This window comes from Triticum dicoccoides, chromosome 1B (genome assembly GCF_002162155.2).
Source record: "Triticum dicoccoides isolate Atlit2015 ecotype Zavitan chromosome 1B, WEW_v2.0, whole genome shotgun sequence".
Classification (NCBI taxonomy): domain Eukaryota; kingdom Viridiplantae; phylum Streptophyta; class Magnoliopsida; order Poales; family Poaceae; genus Triticum; species Triticum dicoccoides.
Genome location: NC_041381.1, coordinates 434,833,107 through 434,850,541, shown reverse-complemented (window position 1 = coordinate 434,850,541; position 17,435 = coordinate 434,833,107). Strand labels below are relative to the sequence as shown.

Sequence of the window (17,435 nt, the reverse complement as noted above, 5' to 3'; positions counted from 1 at the left end):
ATCAATATCATTAGCTTCGTCACTAATTGGTGTAGTTGTCACGGGAACCGGTTCTTGTGATGAACTACTTTCCAATAAGGGAGCAGGTACAGTCACATCATCAAGTTCTACTTTCCTCCCACTCACTTCTTTCGAGAGAAACTTCTTCTCTAGAAAGGATCCGAATTTAGCAACGAAAATCTTGCCCTCAGATCTGTGATAGAAGGTGTACCCAATTGTCTCTTTTGTGTATCCTATGAAGACACATTTCTCCGATTTGGATTCGAGCTTATCTGGTTGAAGTTTCTTCACATAAGCATCGCAACCCCAAACTTTGGTTTCTTGCCAAACCACAGTTCATAAGGCGTCGTCTCAACGGATTTTGATGGTGCCCTATTTAACGTGAATGCGGCCATCTCTAAAGCATAACCCCAAAACGATAGCGGTAAATCAGTAAGAGACATCATAGATCGTACCATATCTAGTAAAGTACGATTACGACGTTCGGACACACCGTTTCGTTGTGGTGTTCTGGGTGGCGTGAGTTGCGAAACTATTCTGCATTGTTTCAAATGTAAACCAAACTCGTAACTCAAATATTCTCCTCCACGATCAGATCGTAGAAATTTTATTTTCTTGTTACGATGATTTTCTACTTCACTCTGAAATTCTTTGAACTTTTCAAATGTTTCAGACTTGTGTTTCATCAAGTAGATATACCCATAACTGCTCAAATCATCTGTGAAGGTGAGAAAATAACGATACCCACCGTGAGCTTTGACATTCATTGGACCACATACATCGGTATGTATGATTTCTAACAAATCAGTTGCTCGCTCCATAGTTCCGGAGAACGGCGTTTTAGTCATCTTGCCCATGAGGCACGGTTCGCAAGTACCAAGTGATTCATAATCAAGTGATTCCAAAAGTCCATAAGTATGGAGTTTCTTCATGCGCTTTACACCGATATGACCTAAACGGCAGTGCCACAAATAAGTTGCACTATCATTATTAACTCTGCATCTTTTGGCTTCAACATTATGAATATGTGTATCACTACTATCGAGATTTAATAAAAATAGACCACTCTGTAAGTGTGCATGACCATAAAAGATATTACTCATATAAATAGAACAACCATTATTCTATGATTTAAATGAATAACCGTCTCGCATCAAACAAGATCCAGATATAATGTTCATGCTCAACGCTGGCACAAAATAACAATTATTTAGGTCTAAAACTAATCCCGATGGTAGATGTAGAGGTAGCATGCCGACCGCGATCACATCGACTTTGGAACCATTTCCCACGCGCATCGTCACCTCGTCCTTAGCCAATCTTCGCCTATTCCGTAGTCCCTGTTTCGAGTTGCAAATATTAGCAACAGAACCAGTATCAAATACCCAGGTGCTACTGTGAGCATTAGTAAGGTACACATCAATAACATGTATATCACATATACCTTTGTTCACTTTGCCATCCTTCTTATCCGCCAAATACTTGGGGCAGTTCCGCTTCCAGTGTCCAGTCTGCTTGCAGTAGAAGCACTCAGTCTCAGGCTTAGGTCCAGACTTGGGTTTATTCTCTTGAGCAGCAACTTGTTTGCTGTTCTTCTTGAAGTTCCCCTTCTTCTTCCCTTTGCCCTTTTTCTTGAAACTGGTGGTCTTATTGACCATCAACACTTGATGCTCCTTCTTGATTTCTACCTCCGCAGCCTTTAGCATTGCGAAGAGCTCGGGTATAGTCTTGTCCATCCCTTGCATATTATAGTTCATCACGAAGCTCTTGTAGCTTGGTGGCAGTGATTGAAGAATTCTGTCAATGACACTATCATCAGGAAGATTAACTCCCAGTTGAATCAAGTGATTATTATATCCAGACATTTTGAGTATGTGTTCACTGACAGAACTATTCTTCTCCATCTTACATCTATAGAACTTATTGGAGACTTCATATCTCTCAATCCGGGCATTTGCTTGAAATATTAACTTCAACTCCTGGAACATCTCATATGCTCCATGACGTTCAAAACGTCGTTGAAGACCCGGTTCCAAACCGTAAAGCATGGCACACTGAACTATCGAGTAGTCATCAGCTTTGCTTTGCCAAACGTTCTTAACATCGTCAGTTGCATCTGCAGCAGGCCTGGCACCCAGCGGTGCTTCCAGGACGTAATTCTTCTGTGCAGCAATGAGGATAATCCTCAGGTTACGGACCCAGTCCGTGTAATTGCTACCATCATCTTTCAACTTAGCTTTCTCAAGGAACGCATTAAAATTCAACGGAACAACAGCACGAGCCATCTATCTACAACAAACAAAGACAAGCAAAAATACTATCAGGTACTAAGTTCATGATAAATTTAAGTCCAATTAATCATATTACTTAAGAACTCCCACTTAGACAGACATATCTCTAGTCATCTAAGTGATCACGTGATCCAAATCAACTAAACCATGTCTGATCATCACGTGAGATGGAGTAGTTTTCAATGGTGAACATCACTATGTTGATCATATCTACTATATGATTCACGCTCGACCTTTTGGTCTCTGTGTTCCGAGGCCATATTTGTATATGCTAGGCTCGTCAAGTTTAACCTGAGTATTTCGTGTGTGCAACTGTTTTGCACCCGTTGTATTTGAACGTAGAGCTTATCACACCCGATCATCACGTGGTGTCTCAGCACGAAGAACTTTCACAACAGTGCATACTCGGGGAGAACACTTCTTGATAATTTAGTGAGAGATCATCTTAAAATGCTACCGTCAATCAAAGCAAGATAAGATGCATAAAGGATAAACATCACATGCAATCAATATAAGTGATATGATATGGCCATCATCATCTTGTGCTTGTGATCTCCATCTCCGAAGCACCATCGTGATCACCATCGTCACCGGCGCGACACCTTGATCTTCATCGTAGCATCGTTGTCGTTACGCCATCTATTGCTTATACGACTATCGCTACCGCTTAGTGATAAAGTAAAGCAATTACAGGGCATTTGCATTTCATACAATAAAGCGACAACCATATGGCTCCTGCCAGTTGCCGATAACTTCGGTTACAAAACATGATCATCTCATATAATAAAATATAGCATCATGTCTTGACCATATCACATCACAACATGCGCTGCAAAAATAAGTTAGACGTCCTCTACTTTGTTGTTGCAAATTTTACGTGGCTGCTGCGGGCTGAGCAAGAACCGTTCTTACCTACGCATCAAAACCACAACGATAGTTCGTCAAGTTAGTGATGTTTTAACCTTCGCCAAGGACCGGGCGTAGCCATACTCGGTTCAACTAAAGTTGGAGAAACAGACACCCGCTAGTCACCTGTGTGCGAAGCACGGCAGTAAAACCAGTCTCGCGTAAGCGTACGCGTAATGTCGGTCCGGGCCGCTTCATCCAACAATACCGCTGAACCAAAGTATGACATGCTGGTAAGCAGTATGACTTGTATCGCCCACAACTCACTTGTGTTCTACTCGTGCAAATAACATCAACGCATAAAACCTGGCTCTGATACCACTATTGGGGAACGTAGTAATTTCAAAAAAATTCCTACGCACACGCAAGATCATGGTGATGCATAGCAACGAGAGGGGAGAGTGTTGTCCATGTACCCTCGTAGACCGAAAGCGGAAGCGTTAGAACAACGCAGTTGATGTAGTCGTACATCTTCATGATCCGACCGATCCAAGCACCGAACGTACGGCACCTCCGAGTTCAGCACACGTTCAGCTCGATGACGATCCCCGGACTCCGGTCCAGCAGGGTGTCGGGGATGAGTTCCGTCAGCACGACGGCATGGTGACAATGATGATGTTCTACCGACGCAGGGCTACGCCTAAGCACCGCAACGATATGACCGAGGTGGAATATGGTGGAGGGGGGCACCGCACACGGCTAAGGAATGATCACGAAGATCAACTTGTGTGTCATGGGGTGCCCCCCTGCCCCCATATATAAAGGAGGGAGGGGGAGGTGCGGCCGGCCCCTAGGGGTGCACCTGGAGGAGTCCTACTCCCACCGGGAGTAGGACTCCCCCTCTTGCCTTGTAGGAGAAGGAAAGGGGGAAGGGGAAAGAGGAAAGGGGGGAGCCGCCCCCCCTTCCTTGTCCTATTCGGACTAGGGGGGAGGGGGCGCGCGGCCTGCCCTGGCCGGCCCTCCTCTGTTGGGGAACGTTGCATAAAATAAAATTTTCTTACGTTCACCAAGATCAATCTATGAGTTCATCTAGCAACGAGAGAGAGAGGAGTGCATCTACATACCCTTGTAGATCGCGTGCGGAAGCGTTCAAGAGAACGGGGTTGAGGGAGTCGTTCTCGTCGTGATCCAAATCACCGGAGATCCTAGCGTCGAACGGACGGCACCTCCGCGTTCAACACACGTATGGTCAGCATGACATCTCCTCCTTCTTGATCCAGCAAGGGGGAAGGAGAGGTTGATGAAGATCCAGCAGCACGACGGCGTGGTGAGGGATGCAGCAGGGCTCCGGCAGGGCTTCGCCAAGCGACTACGGGAGGAAGAGGTGTAGCAAGGGGGGAAGGGAGGCGCCAGGTGTCAGGTTGCGGCTGCCCTCCCACCCCCCCTCTTTATATAGGGACCCCAGGGGGGCGCCGGCCCTAGGAGATGGGATCTCCTAGGGGGGCGGTGGCCAAGGGGGGAAACTTGCCCCCAAAGGCAAGTGGAGGCGCCCCCTCCCCTAGGGTTCCCAACCCTAGGCACAAAGGGGGGACCAGGGGGGCGCACCAGCCCACCAGGGGCTGGTTCCCCTCCCACTTCAGCCCATGGGGCCCTCCGAGATAGGTGGCCCCACCTGGTGGACCCCCCGGGATCCTTCCGGTGGTCCCGGTACAATACCGGTAACCCCCGAAACTTTCCCGATGGCCGAAACTCGACTTCCCATATATAATTCTTTACCTCCGAACCATTCCCGAAATCCTAGTGACGTCCGGGATCTCATCCGGGACTCCGAACAACTTTCGATTTGCTGCATACTAATATCTCTACAACCCTAGCGTCACTGAACCTTAAGTGTGTAGACCCTACGGGTTCGGGAGACACGTAGACATGACTGAGACGGCTCTCCGGTCAATAACCAACATCGGATCTGGATACCCATGTTGGCTCCCACATGCTCCTCGATGATCTCATTGGATGAACCACGATGTCGAGGATTCAAGCAACCCCGTATACAATTCCCTTTGTCAATCGGTATGTTACTTGCCCGAGATTCGATCGTCGGTATCCCAATACCTCGTTCAATCTCGTTACCGGCAAGTAACTTTACTCGTACCGTAATGCATGATCCCGTGACCAAACACTTGGTCACTTTGAGCTCATTATGATGATGCATTACCGAGTGGGCCCGGTGATACCTCTCTGTCATACGGAGTGACAAATCCCAGTCTCGATACGTGTCAACCCAACAGACATTTTCGGAGATACCCGTAGTACACCTTTATAGTCATCCGTGTATTACGATTTCCGGATAATACAATTGTAGCATGAATAAAAGACAATTATCATGAACAAGGAAATATAATAATAATCCTTTTATTATTGCCTCTAGGGCATATTTCCAACACCAATATGTAAGCAGCTTCACCGAGGTCTTTCATTGAAAAACTCTTGTTCAAGTATCATTTTATGCTATTCAGAAATTCTACATCATTTCCAATCACCAATATGTCATCCACACATAATATTAGAAATGCTATAGAGCTCCCACTCACTTTCTTGTAAATACAGGCTTCTCCAAAAGTCTGTATAAAACCATATGCTTTGATCACCTCATCAAAGCGTATATTCCAACTCCGAGATGCTTGCACCAGTCCATAAATGGATCGCTGGAGCTTTTACACTTTGTTAGCACCTTTAGGATCGACAAAACCTTCTGGTTGCATCATGTATAACTCTTCTTTAAGAAATCCATTAAGGAATGCTGTTTTGACATCCATTTGCCAAATTTCATAATCATAAAATGCGGCAATTGCTAACATGATTCGGACAGGCTTAAGCATCGCTATGGGTGAGAACGTCTCATCGTAGTCAACTCCTTGAACTTCTCGAAAACCTTTCGCAACAAGTCGAGCTTTGTAGACAGTAACATTACCGTTAGCGTCGGTCTTCTTCTTGAAGATCCATTTATTTTCTATGGCTTGCCGATCATCGGGCAAGTCCACCAAAGTCCACACTTTGTTCTCATACATGGATCCCATCTCAGATTTCATGGCCTCAAGCCATTTCGCGGAATCTAGGCTCATCATCGCTTCCTCATAGTTCGTAGGTTCCCCATGGTCTAGTAACATGACTTTTAGAACAGGATTACCGTACCACTCTAGTGCGGATCTTAGTCTGGAAGACCTACGAGGTTTGGTAGTAACTTGATCTGAAGTTTCATGATCATCATCATTAACTTCCTCACTAATTGGTGTAGGAATCATTGGAACTGATTTCTGTGATGAACTACTTTTGAATAAGGGAGAAAGTACAATTACCTCATCAAGTTCTACTTTCCTACCACTCACTTCTTTCGAGAGAAACTCCTTCTCTAGAAAGGATCCACTTTTAGCAACAAATATCTTGCCTTCAGGTCTATGATATAAGGTGTACCCAATAGTTTCTTTGGGTATCCTATGAAGACGCACTTCTCCGATTTGGGTTCGAGCTTATCAGTTGAAGCTTTTTCACATAAGCATCGCAGCCCCAAACTTTAAGAAACGACAACTTTGGTTTCTTGCCAAACCACAATTCATAAGGCACCGTCTCAACGGATTTTGATGGTGCCCTATTTAAAGTGAATGCAGCCGTCTCTAAAGCATAACCCCAAAACGATAGCGGTAAATCAGTAAGAGACATCATAGATCGCACCATATCTAATAAAGTACGATTACGACGTTTGGACACACCATTTCGCTGTGGTGTTCCAGGTGACGTTAGTTTTGAAACTATCCCATGTTGTTTCAAATGAAGACCAAACTCGTAACTCAAATATTCACCTCCACAATCAGATCGTAGAAACTTTATTTTCTTGCTACAAATATGAGCAACCGAACCGGTATCAGATACCCAGGCACTATTACGAGAATTAGTAAGGTACACATCAATAACATGTATATCAAATATACCTTTGTTCACTTTGCCATCCTTCTTGTCCGCCAAATACTTGGGACAGTTCCGCTTCCAGTGACCAGTCCTTTTGTAGTAGAAGCACCCAGTTTCAGGCTTGGGGTCCAAACTTGGGTTTCTTCTCAGGAGTGACAACTTGCTTGTCAGTCTTTTTGAAGTTCCCCTTCTTTTTATTCTTGTCCTTTTTCTTGAAACTAGTGGTCTTGTTAACCATCAACACTTGATGCTACTTCTTGATTTCTACCTCCGTGGCCTTTACCATCGCGAAGAGCTTGGGAATAGTCTTATTCATCCCTTGCATATTGTAGTTCATCACGAAGCCTTTGTAGCTTGGTGGCAATGATTGAAGAACTCTGTCAATGACACAATCATTTGGAATATTAACTCCCAGCCGAGTCAAGTGATTATGGTACCCAGACATTCTGAGTATGTGCTCACTAACAGAATTGTTCTCCTCCATCTTGCAGCTATAGAACTTGTTGGAGACTTCATATCTCTCAACTCGGGCATTTGCTTAAAATGTCAACTTCAACTCCTGGAACATCTCATATGGTCCATGACGTTCAAAACGTCTTTGAAGTCCCGATTCTAAGCTGTAAAGCATGGCACACTGAACTATCGAGTAGTCATCAGATCGAGCTTGCCAGGCGTTCACAACGTCAGCTTCTGCTCCTGCAGCAGGCCTTGCATCGAGCGGTGCATTAAGGACATAATTCTTCTGTGCAGCAATGAGGATAATCCTCAAGTTATGAACCCAGTCCGTGTAGTTGCTGCCATCATCTTTCAACTTATCTTTCTCTACGAATGCATTAAAATTCAAAGGAACGGTAGCACGGGTCGTTGATCTACAACATAGATATGCAAAAAAAACTATTAGGACTAAGTTCATGATAAATTAAGTTCAATTAATCATATTACTTAAGAACTCCCACTTAGATAGACATCCCTCAAGTCATCTAAATGACACGTGATCCAAAGCAACTAAACCATGTCCGATCATCACATGAGATGGAGTAGTCATCAATGGTGAACATCTCTATGTTGATCATATCTACTATATGATTCACATTCGACCTTTTGGTCTCTAGTGTTCCGAGGCCATATCTGTATACGCTAGGCTCGTCAAGTTTAACCCGAGTATTCCGCGTGTACAAATCTGGCTTGCACCCATTGTATTTGAACGTAGAGCTTATCACACCCGATCATCACATGGTGTCTCAGCACGAAGAACTTTGCAACGGTGCATACTCGGGGAGAACAGTTATACCTTGAAATTTAGTAAGGGATCATCTTATAATGTTACCGTTGTACTAAGCAAAATAAGACACATAAAAGATAAACATCACATGCAATCATAATATGTGACATGATATGTCCATCGTCATCTTGTGCTCATGATCTCCATCACCGAAGCAACGTCATGATCTCCATCGTCACCGGCTTGACACCTTGATCTCCATCGTAGCGTCGTGGTCGTATCGCCAACCATTGCTTCTACGACTATCTCTATCGCTTAGTGATAAAATAAAGCAATTACATAGCGCTTGTATTTCATACAATAAAGCGACAACCATATGGCTCCTGCCAGTTGCCGATAACTTTTACAAAACATGATCATCTCATACAACAATCTTTATATCACATCATGTCTTGACCATATCACATCACAACATGCCCTGCAAAAACAAGTTAGACGTCCTCTACTTTGTTTGTTTCAAGTTTTACGTGGCTGCTACGGGCTGCTAGCATGGACCGTACAAACCTACGGCACAAAAACCACAATGGTGATTTATCAAGTTTGCTGTTTTAACCTTCACAAGGACCGGCCGCAGTCAAATTCGATTCAACTAAAGTTGGAGAAACAGACACCCGCCAGCCACCTTTATGCAAAGCTAGTTGCATGTCTGTCGGTGGAACCGGTCTCATGAACGCGGTCATGTAAGGTTGGTCCATGCCGCTTCATCCAACAATACTGCCGAATCAAAATAAGACATTGGTGGTAAGCAGTATGACGATCACTGCCCACAACTCTTTGTGTTCTACCCGTGCATATCATCTATGCATAGACCTGACTCGGATGCCACTATTGAGAAACGTAGCATGCAATTTCAAAAAATTTACTACGCTCACGCAAGATCTATCTAGGAGATGTATAGCAACGAGAGGGGGAGAGTGTGTCCACGTACCCTCATAGATCGAAAGCGGAAGCGTTAACTTAACGCGGTTGATGTAGTCGAATGTCTTCTCGAATCAACCGATCAAGTACCGAATGTACGACACCTCCGAGTTCTGCACACGTTCAGCTCGATGACGTCCCTCGAACTCTTGATCCAGCCGAGTGTCGATGAAGTCGATGAGTTCCGTCAGCACGACGGCGTGATGAGGGTGTTGGTGATGTGTTCCGCGCAGGGCTTCGCCTAAGCACTACGATGATACTATCGGAGGAGTAAATGGTGGAGGGGGCACCACACACGGCTAAGAATAACTGTTGTGCTTTTGGGGTGCCCCCCGCCCCCGTATATAAAGGAGGGGGGGAGGAGGCGGCCGGCCTAGAGGGGGTGCGCCATGGGGGGAGTCCTACTAGGACTCCCAGTCCTAGTAGGATTCCCCTTTCCTATTCCGGAGTGGCAAAGGGGGAAGGGGAGAGGGAGTAGGAGAGGGAAACAGGGGGCTGCGCCCCCACCCCTTGTCCAATTCGGATTGGCAAGGGGGGGCGGGCGCCACCTCCCGTGGCTGCCCTCTCCTCTCCACTAAGGCCCATGTGGCCCATTAACTTTACCGGAGGGGAGGGGTCCAGTAACCTCCCGGTACTCCCAAAAATCCCGGAACCTCTTCGGAACTATTCTGGTGTCCGTATATAACCTTCCAATATATCAATCTTTACCTCTTGACCATTTCGAGACTCCTCGTCATGCCCGTGATATCATCCGGGACTCTGAACAACCTTCGGTCACCAAAACACATAACTCATATAATACCAATCGTCATCGAACGTTAAGCGTGCGGACCCTACGGGTTCGAGAACTATGTAGACATGACCGAGACACCTCTCCGGTCAATAACCAATAGCGGAACCTGGATGCTCATATTGGTTTCCACATATTCTACGAAGATCTTTATCGGTCGAACCGCAATGTCAATATAGTTATTCCCTTTGTCATCGGTATGTTACTTGCCCGAGATTTGATCGTCGGTATCTTCATACCTAGTTTAATCTCGTTACCGGCAAGTCTCTTTACTCATTCCGCAGTGCATCATCTCGTAACTAACTCATTATTCACATTGCTTGCAAGGCTTCATATCATTACCGAGAGGGCCCAGAGATACCTCTTCGATACTCGGAGTGACAAATCCTAATCTCGATCTATGCCAACCCAACAAACACCTTCGGAGATACCTGTAGAGCATCTTTATAATCACCCAGTAACGTTGTGATGTTTGATAGCACATAACACATTTCTCCGGTGTCCGGGAGTTGCATAATCTCATAGTCGGAGGAATATATATTTGACACGAAGAAAACAGTAGCAATAAAACTGAACGATCATTATGCTAAGCTAACAGATGGGTCTTGTCCATCACATCATTGCACTAATGATGTGATCTCGTTATCAAATGACAACTCATGTCCATGGCTAGGAATCTTAAACATCTTTGATCAACGAGCTAGTCTAGTAGAGGCATACTAGGGACACGTTGTTTTGTCTATGTATCCACACATGTATCAAATTTTCGGTTAATACAATTCTAGCATGAATAATAAACATTCATCATGAACAAGGAAATATAAAACAACAACTTTATTATTGCCTCTAGGGCATATTTCCTTCAGACTCTCTAGGTGGTGCTACTCCAACATTATGACACATTTGTATATCTTTCTTGTTGCAACGTTGGCGGCCTTCGTGGACTTCGGTCCATTGTCTTTGTCTTGCCTAGTATGTTGATGGTGGCCCCGCTCTACACACTTTCATGAATGCGCATTGCTTTGTGTCAGTGGCATATACCCCCACTCGCACCGCACCCTGACAGATTTGGGTGGGCTCGGATAGATCTGACTCACTGGCGGCTCGTGACGAGGTTTGTAGCGGCTCCCATGTGAAGTTGGTGCATTTGCAGCGTTGGGGGTGTGCAGGCCAACATGATGTAAGAGACGGTGTTTGGACCGTGTGTGGTTGTGGGTTGTCTTGCTCTGTGCGGCTTTTGTTGACCATAGGTGTTGGTGCTCATGGGCGTTGTTCTCCTCATTTGGAGGCGTTGTTGTGGATATCCACAACATCCTCCTCCCAGAACCAGATGTTTGGTCTTCTGGTGGAAACTTACGATCTAGATTTGTCGGATCTAACGATGATGTCGTGTTTGACATCATTATCTCATCGGAGCGTCGTCTTTGCAGACTTCCATCCCTTTTAACATTCGATATGGGTTGGACACATGTGTCATCACAACTGGCAAGAGATCGACATATAATATTGATTGGTGGTGTGACCGACTTGTGTGGCAAAGATGGTGACCTATGACGTTTGGTCACGACAGAGGCTACGTGGTTGGCTCTGCGACGTGTCCCGTGGATTCTCGTACTCTATTCTTTGTGTCATGATGGAGTCATAGCTCTTGGCATCATCCGACCAGCGACGATGACCATGCGACAGACAGGTAAGTCGTGGTGGTTGGATTGACGCAACTTTTGCTTGTCTCGCCTTCGAATCTCATCGTCGAAATAAGAGTTGCATATCACCAAACGCGTTTCAAAAGTGGGTAAGGCTTGACATGTATGGGTTCTATTCTTCTTCTTTTTCTATAATCAGGTTTGTGGACGCTTGAATTTATGAATCCCGGTTTTTCATAATTAATCAGACAATATTCTTCTGAATGTATAAATAATTTTGTTGCTTCGATTTTCCTTTATAAGTTTTTTTCACAGCTCGATAACTCGATAGGGAAAACGAAACTTGTTGACGACATGGAAGCGCCCTTCCACCGGGAGGTTTCACGCAATGTGGTCGAAATCGTACGCGTCGCACGCTTGACACATGTGTTGATGGCACGAGGAGGATCCTCCGATCAGTGTCTATCGGAAATCGCACGCGCCGCACGCTCGACATCCCGGGTTCACGCGATGCGAAGACCCTTCCAATTGCCTCTACGCGTCATTTTTGTCACGGTTGGCACACTACCAGTCTGCACGTCATGTTGCTAGGTTTTTTTTTAGCATCAGTACAGACACAAGCGTTCATATACACGCGCATACACTCACCCCTATGAACGCACACACACACACCCTATCCCTGTGAGCACCTCCGAGAGACTGAGCCGGCATATCATCTTGAGATTTACGAGAATAATGCAAGCACCAGGATTTGAACCCTGGTGGGTTGGGGATACCACTGTCCACCTAACCATCTCAACCACATGTTGGTTCGCACGTTGCTAGTTTACCTAATAAGAAAGATAACTTCCCCATTTCATTGACAGCTGGACAAAGTTAACCACCTGCTGGATCAGTCGCCGCGCTCGTCGAAGCAAGCCATATTTGTTTTTTCAGCTTGAAAATGAATGGATTCCTTTGCTGTTCACTCACAGCATACAGCTTATCTGGCTCACAAACTGCTTGCCATTTCAGCACAGGGAGAAAAAAGAATTGCACATGGACAGACCAGAATCCTCCCTTTGATTTTGTGCTCTCTACAAAATCTATCCAACTTCAAGGAATCCAACAGCAGTTGTATGGTAACAGAAGAAACAATCATCTTCCGTGTTCCTCATCCTTCCAGATCAGAACAGTCGCTGCACCCAAATCGATCTACTGCTATGTTACAACATAATAACTTCACTCATAATGGCTACAATTCAAACTGACAGCAAGCAAGACACAGGACGTCATTCGTCTTCGGAGGTCTCGTCGGTTTGCTCATCGGGTTCTTCCTCTGGCAGAGCGGACACGATTGCGGCACAGCAGAACGAATCGCGGTCCTTCAGGAGGAGGCAGCTTCCTGCTGAGTTCCACTTCAAGTCGACTATCCGGAAGTTTGGCAAGGGAATGTTGACGCAGCAAGCACCGGATGGCGTCCACATGTACAGGTGCGGGCTCTCCGTGCACAAGACGAGGCGCGGGCATGTAGGGTCCCAGGCAGCAGCGCGGATCGGATCTTTCTGCACAAGAACGGCTGCGAGCTCCAGGCGACAGATGTCCCATATCCAAAGAACGGTAGGCATGTTGTCGTTCCGGGTGAAGAAATAGTGGCTGTCGCTGCTCCACGACAGCATACCTGCACAACGTTTGTAACTTGAAAGGTGAGAGGTGTTTCAAGGTTTCTGCACAGAAAGAAACTCTGGATGCAATTGCAATCTTAGCAATGGGGGTTTGTCCATAATACAACACACTGATTCTTCAACAATTTTCTGCTACTCCCTCTATCCATATATATAGGGCCTAATGTGTTTTTCAAGGCTAACTTTGACCACATGTTAGAGCAACAATATATGACATGCAAGTTACACAAAGCATACCGTCAAATTTGTACTTGAAAGGAACTTACAATGATATAATTCTCACATTATACATCTCATATACTATTAATGTCATCAAGAGTCAAAGGCAATCTCGAAAAACGCATTAGGCGCTCTATATATGGATGGAGGCAGTAGAATTTTGAGAATCAGCCAGACAGATCACCTAAGGGACTGTTGGTAAGTGTTATTCATCATATCTGTACTGATATTACTTAAAATGGACTTGCAAGAGGCATGAATTGGAGTAGGAAAAGACAAGTAAAAGCATCTAACCGATTCCTTGTTTGGGGTTGGGCTTGTCACTAGCTGGTTTCTGTGCTGGCACGGTGATTGGAACATCCATCACAGCATATTTTACTCTAGAACCTCCTTCTGAGCCATTTTCTGATAAACAGAACAGGAAAATACATTACAGAACAATACAAAAGAAATAATTGAAGGAAGTACAAAAAAGGCAGGATACAATGTGTCAATTTGGTTATGTATGTTCTTGAGCTATTGTGTACGTAGTGTCCACAAATCCATAAAATACTAGAGGAGACCGCCCATCTTAACACCGAGATGGCCTTAAGCTACAATCGATCAATAGTTTTTACTTATATGTGGTGCTGCAAAGTAATGTATTCTCTACACCAAGTCAACGCTCAAAGAAAAAGTCAACATAAATAGAACCGACACTTATTTTGCTGACTATGCAAGGAAACATACCAAGGTGACCCACACTATAGGCTACTGTACAATGTTACCAATGTCAAGACTCAAGACATAATAACTAAAGTAAAGTAAATACATCTTCAGACGTATCACATTAAATGCCAAACTCAGAAAGGTTGAGCTTACAAGTCTGATAAGACTTTACACACAAAAAAGATGTCCCAGAATATGCTCTTGTTCAATTTTGTTAGATAGGGTAACATCTTGATGATTTCTTTGGTTAATTCCATAGACCGTGCACAGCCTATTTCAGTTGATAAGGGAACTGCTAAGCAAGAAATGCTAAGGAAAAGGTATGATGAATGGGTGAACATAGGGAAACAAGCAATAATGGGTATAAATCCATTTTCGTAATCTTACCAGTGCCATTGTCTCGCATGTTACGAGACAAGCCTTCGCTTAGACATAACTCTGACATATCAAGCTGAAATGGGTCATCCACTTCCTGTGACATATTTTGTTGTTATAATCAAATGGCATGGACAATAAAAGTGTAAATATGCTGAGTTCAAACACCAAAACAACAGTAAATCTGCTAAGATGGGAATTGATGATAGGAATAGACAGATTTACCTTAAATACAGCAGCATTATAGGGACTTCGAATCGAGGCTGCATGAGTGAACTCGGCAAAGGTTTTCCATGTCAAATGGTTCAATATTCGCACTGATTGATCATAGCTGCCCACTGCTAAAAACTGCCCACATGGTGACCAACCAACAGTTTTGACACCTAACCCACTTTCATATGCTGAATACTTGAACAGGCATCGCCCATCCGGTGAATATATTAGAACCTGCACAAGACATGTTCTTTGAATGATCAGTTTACATTTCACTATCTCACCTAATTTTTCGTCTAGGAAACAAAAAAGACCTTTAAGAGTTGAATACAAGATTGGTTGGGCTATAAAAATGTGAGGGTGAGCTTTTGAAGAATCATGCAAGGGATTATTTTTTAAGCCATGGCCCAATATGTTTTGAGGGAAACCGTAACCCAGCGTTCCAATTGGTCAATCATTAAAACCCAAATTAAACATATAGGTACATGGCATGAGCCAAATTCAGTTGTGTCATCAAGTACCAGTTTGGGAACAAGAGTAATAAACCAAAATAGGGTAAAAGCTGTGCTGCCCTTCGAAAAAAGATAACACGGTGTGGCCTGTCAACCATGCAACGAACAAGGTAACTCAAGCAACGTCATCTCAATCTCAAAAACTAAGCTGTCTTTAGCAAGCTAGAAAGGTGTGAAGTAAGATCATGAGATGCTGTAAATGAACATAATTATGGAAGAGTAACATAATATAGCAAAGGGGGTAACTAAAACTGCTGCATAGAGATATGCATAAGAATTGGCTACAGTCACAAGCCACAACACATAAAACACCAGGAAGTTTCTGAAGAGATAGCACACGCACCTTGTATTCAAGAAGTGAATCCCAGGCCACAATAGCACTGTCATCAGGCGACCACTCCACACCTGCTAAGTCTAGTGTGTCAACAGAGAATACACCCATTATCTCCCAGGAATGACATGAGAGCAAATTTATGTAATCTTTGCAGTCCCGCCTGGTGCAGATCGCAGCAAACTTCCCATCCTTCGTGAAAGAAACACCTCTGGCTGCATGTTTTGGCCACTGTACATGAACACAGGCAGTATTTACAAGAGACCATACAGTCAAACGAAGTTGGAACTCTGATGTAGTGAGTATATGACGACTGTCAGGACTCCAGCGAGCATAAGCAATCCCTGCAGATCCTTCATCAATCTTACAGGTCCAGTCAGGCTGGCTCAGCGACCAAGCCTGCACCATTGGCCGCTTGTAAAGTCCACATAGAATGTATTCTGAATCCGGTGCCCACTCCAAAAAGTTTATCTTGTCCACACATGAAAACAACTGCACCACCTGCACAAGCAAGTTAAAGCATGCGTTTACAATTTTTAGTTTCTAAGATGTGACTAACATTCTTATAATGACAAGGAGATCACTTAAACTTAAAGTTCATGTAACTCTTATGGGCATGCCTGCAGTAAATTAGAAAGTTGTAAGGAATTATACCATTTCTTGGGTGATGGATGCAACATGCAATGTATCATACATACATAACCAGTCTTCAAAGTTGAAATGATAACGCAATAATACAGCAAGCGGCATTCACATAAGAGATATGAAACGTGAAGAGCTCATGGAACTCCCATGAATCCAAAAAGATAGTAAAGAGTAATCTAGAGGGTACACAATACATTAGACCAATAATAATTTTTTCATTGGACCAATAATAATGATAACACAAATAAAAAGGTGCATCCTAAGCTAATACAGCAGCTAGAATTCATAAGTGCAGACCAGATGCACCTATCTAAAACCTGTACATGAAAAACAAAACCCCGTATTATCCACTCCCATACCACTTGATACCACAATTTCTCGGATCCAACTAGTACGATGAAATGCACAGCCGCAAATTGACCCCTTAAATAATGTGAAGTCTCGTACTGCAGATGTTGTAGGAGACACAAGTCAATGTTGAATCATCCGCGACAACAGCAAGGCAAGTAGTACTTAGGAGCAATCAGGTCGAATCACATTACTTAGTTATAGAAGTACAGACCTAAGAGACCTAAATGTTTGTTAAAGCGAGAGTTTAGATACGACTTTGAAGTGCTACGTCGATTCATATGCTATGGCAGGTCGATCTGATTTCAGTCAAAATTGAACTAAGCTGCGGATCGGTCAAAATTGAACTAAGCTGCGGATCGGTCAAAATTGGCCGCATTCCACGCATCAAGGCGCTCAAATCTGAAGCACGCCAGTTGGCAGGAACCCCAAATCCCAGATTCGCCAGCAACTACTCCAAAAGGATGAACCCCAGACACGCAACCCAATTGTACGGGGGAGAAACAGGCCGGGTAAATGGTGGCGTTTATACCTTGAGGGTGACGACGTCGCGGACCACGAGGCGGTAGTCGACGGCGACGGCGAGGAAGCGGGCATCGGGAGAGAAGCAGCACGGGCCCGTCTGCTTGTACGCCTCTGTGAACTCCATCCCCCTACTCGGTCAGCGCCTCCCCCGGGTCGGCGCGG

The 17,435-nt window shown here is 44.5% G+C and overlaps 1 protein-coding gene across 2 annotated transcripts; it reads right to left on the bottom strand.

Annotated features, from left to right (window-relative positions):
* Nucleotides 1-12,641: 12,641 nt before the first annotated feature.
* On the bottom strand, nucleotides 12,642-17,429 carry LOC119339554 (WD repeat-containing protein WRAP73-like). Of its 2 annotated transcripts, XM_037611568.1 has the most exons (7): nucleotides 17,281-17,429; nucleotides 16,760-16,846; nucleotides 15,768-16,256; nucleotides 14,925-15,146; nucleotides 14,712-14,796; nucleotides 13,911-14,021; nucleotides 12,642-13,393 (listed from the first exon to the last, which is right to left on the bottom strand). In XM_037611568.1, exons 1-7 carry the CDS (start codon nucleotides 17,395-17,397, stop codon nucleotides 13,005-13,007), a joined length of 1,500 nt encoding a protein of 499 aa, XP_037467465.1. In that variant the 5' UTR covers nucleotides 17,398-17,429; the 3' UTR covers nucleotides 12,642-13,004. The 2 variants fall into 2 exon arrangements, with proteins under 2 accessions (XP_037467465.1, XP_037467468.1); XM_037611571.1 differs by lacking the exon at nucleotides 16,760-16,846.
* Nucleotides 17,430-17,435: the final 6 nt, after the last annotated feature.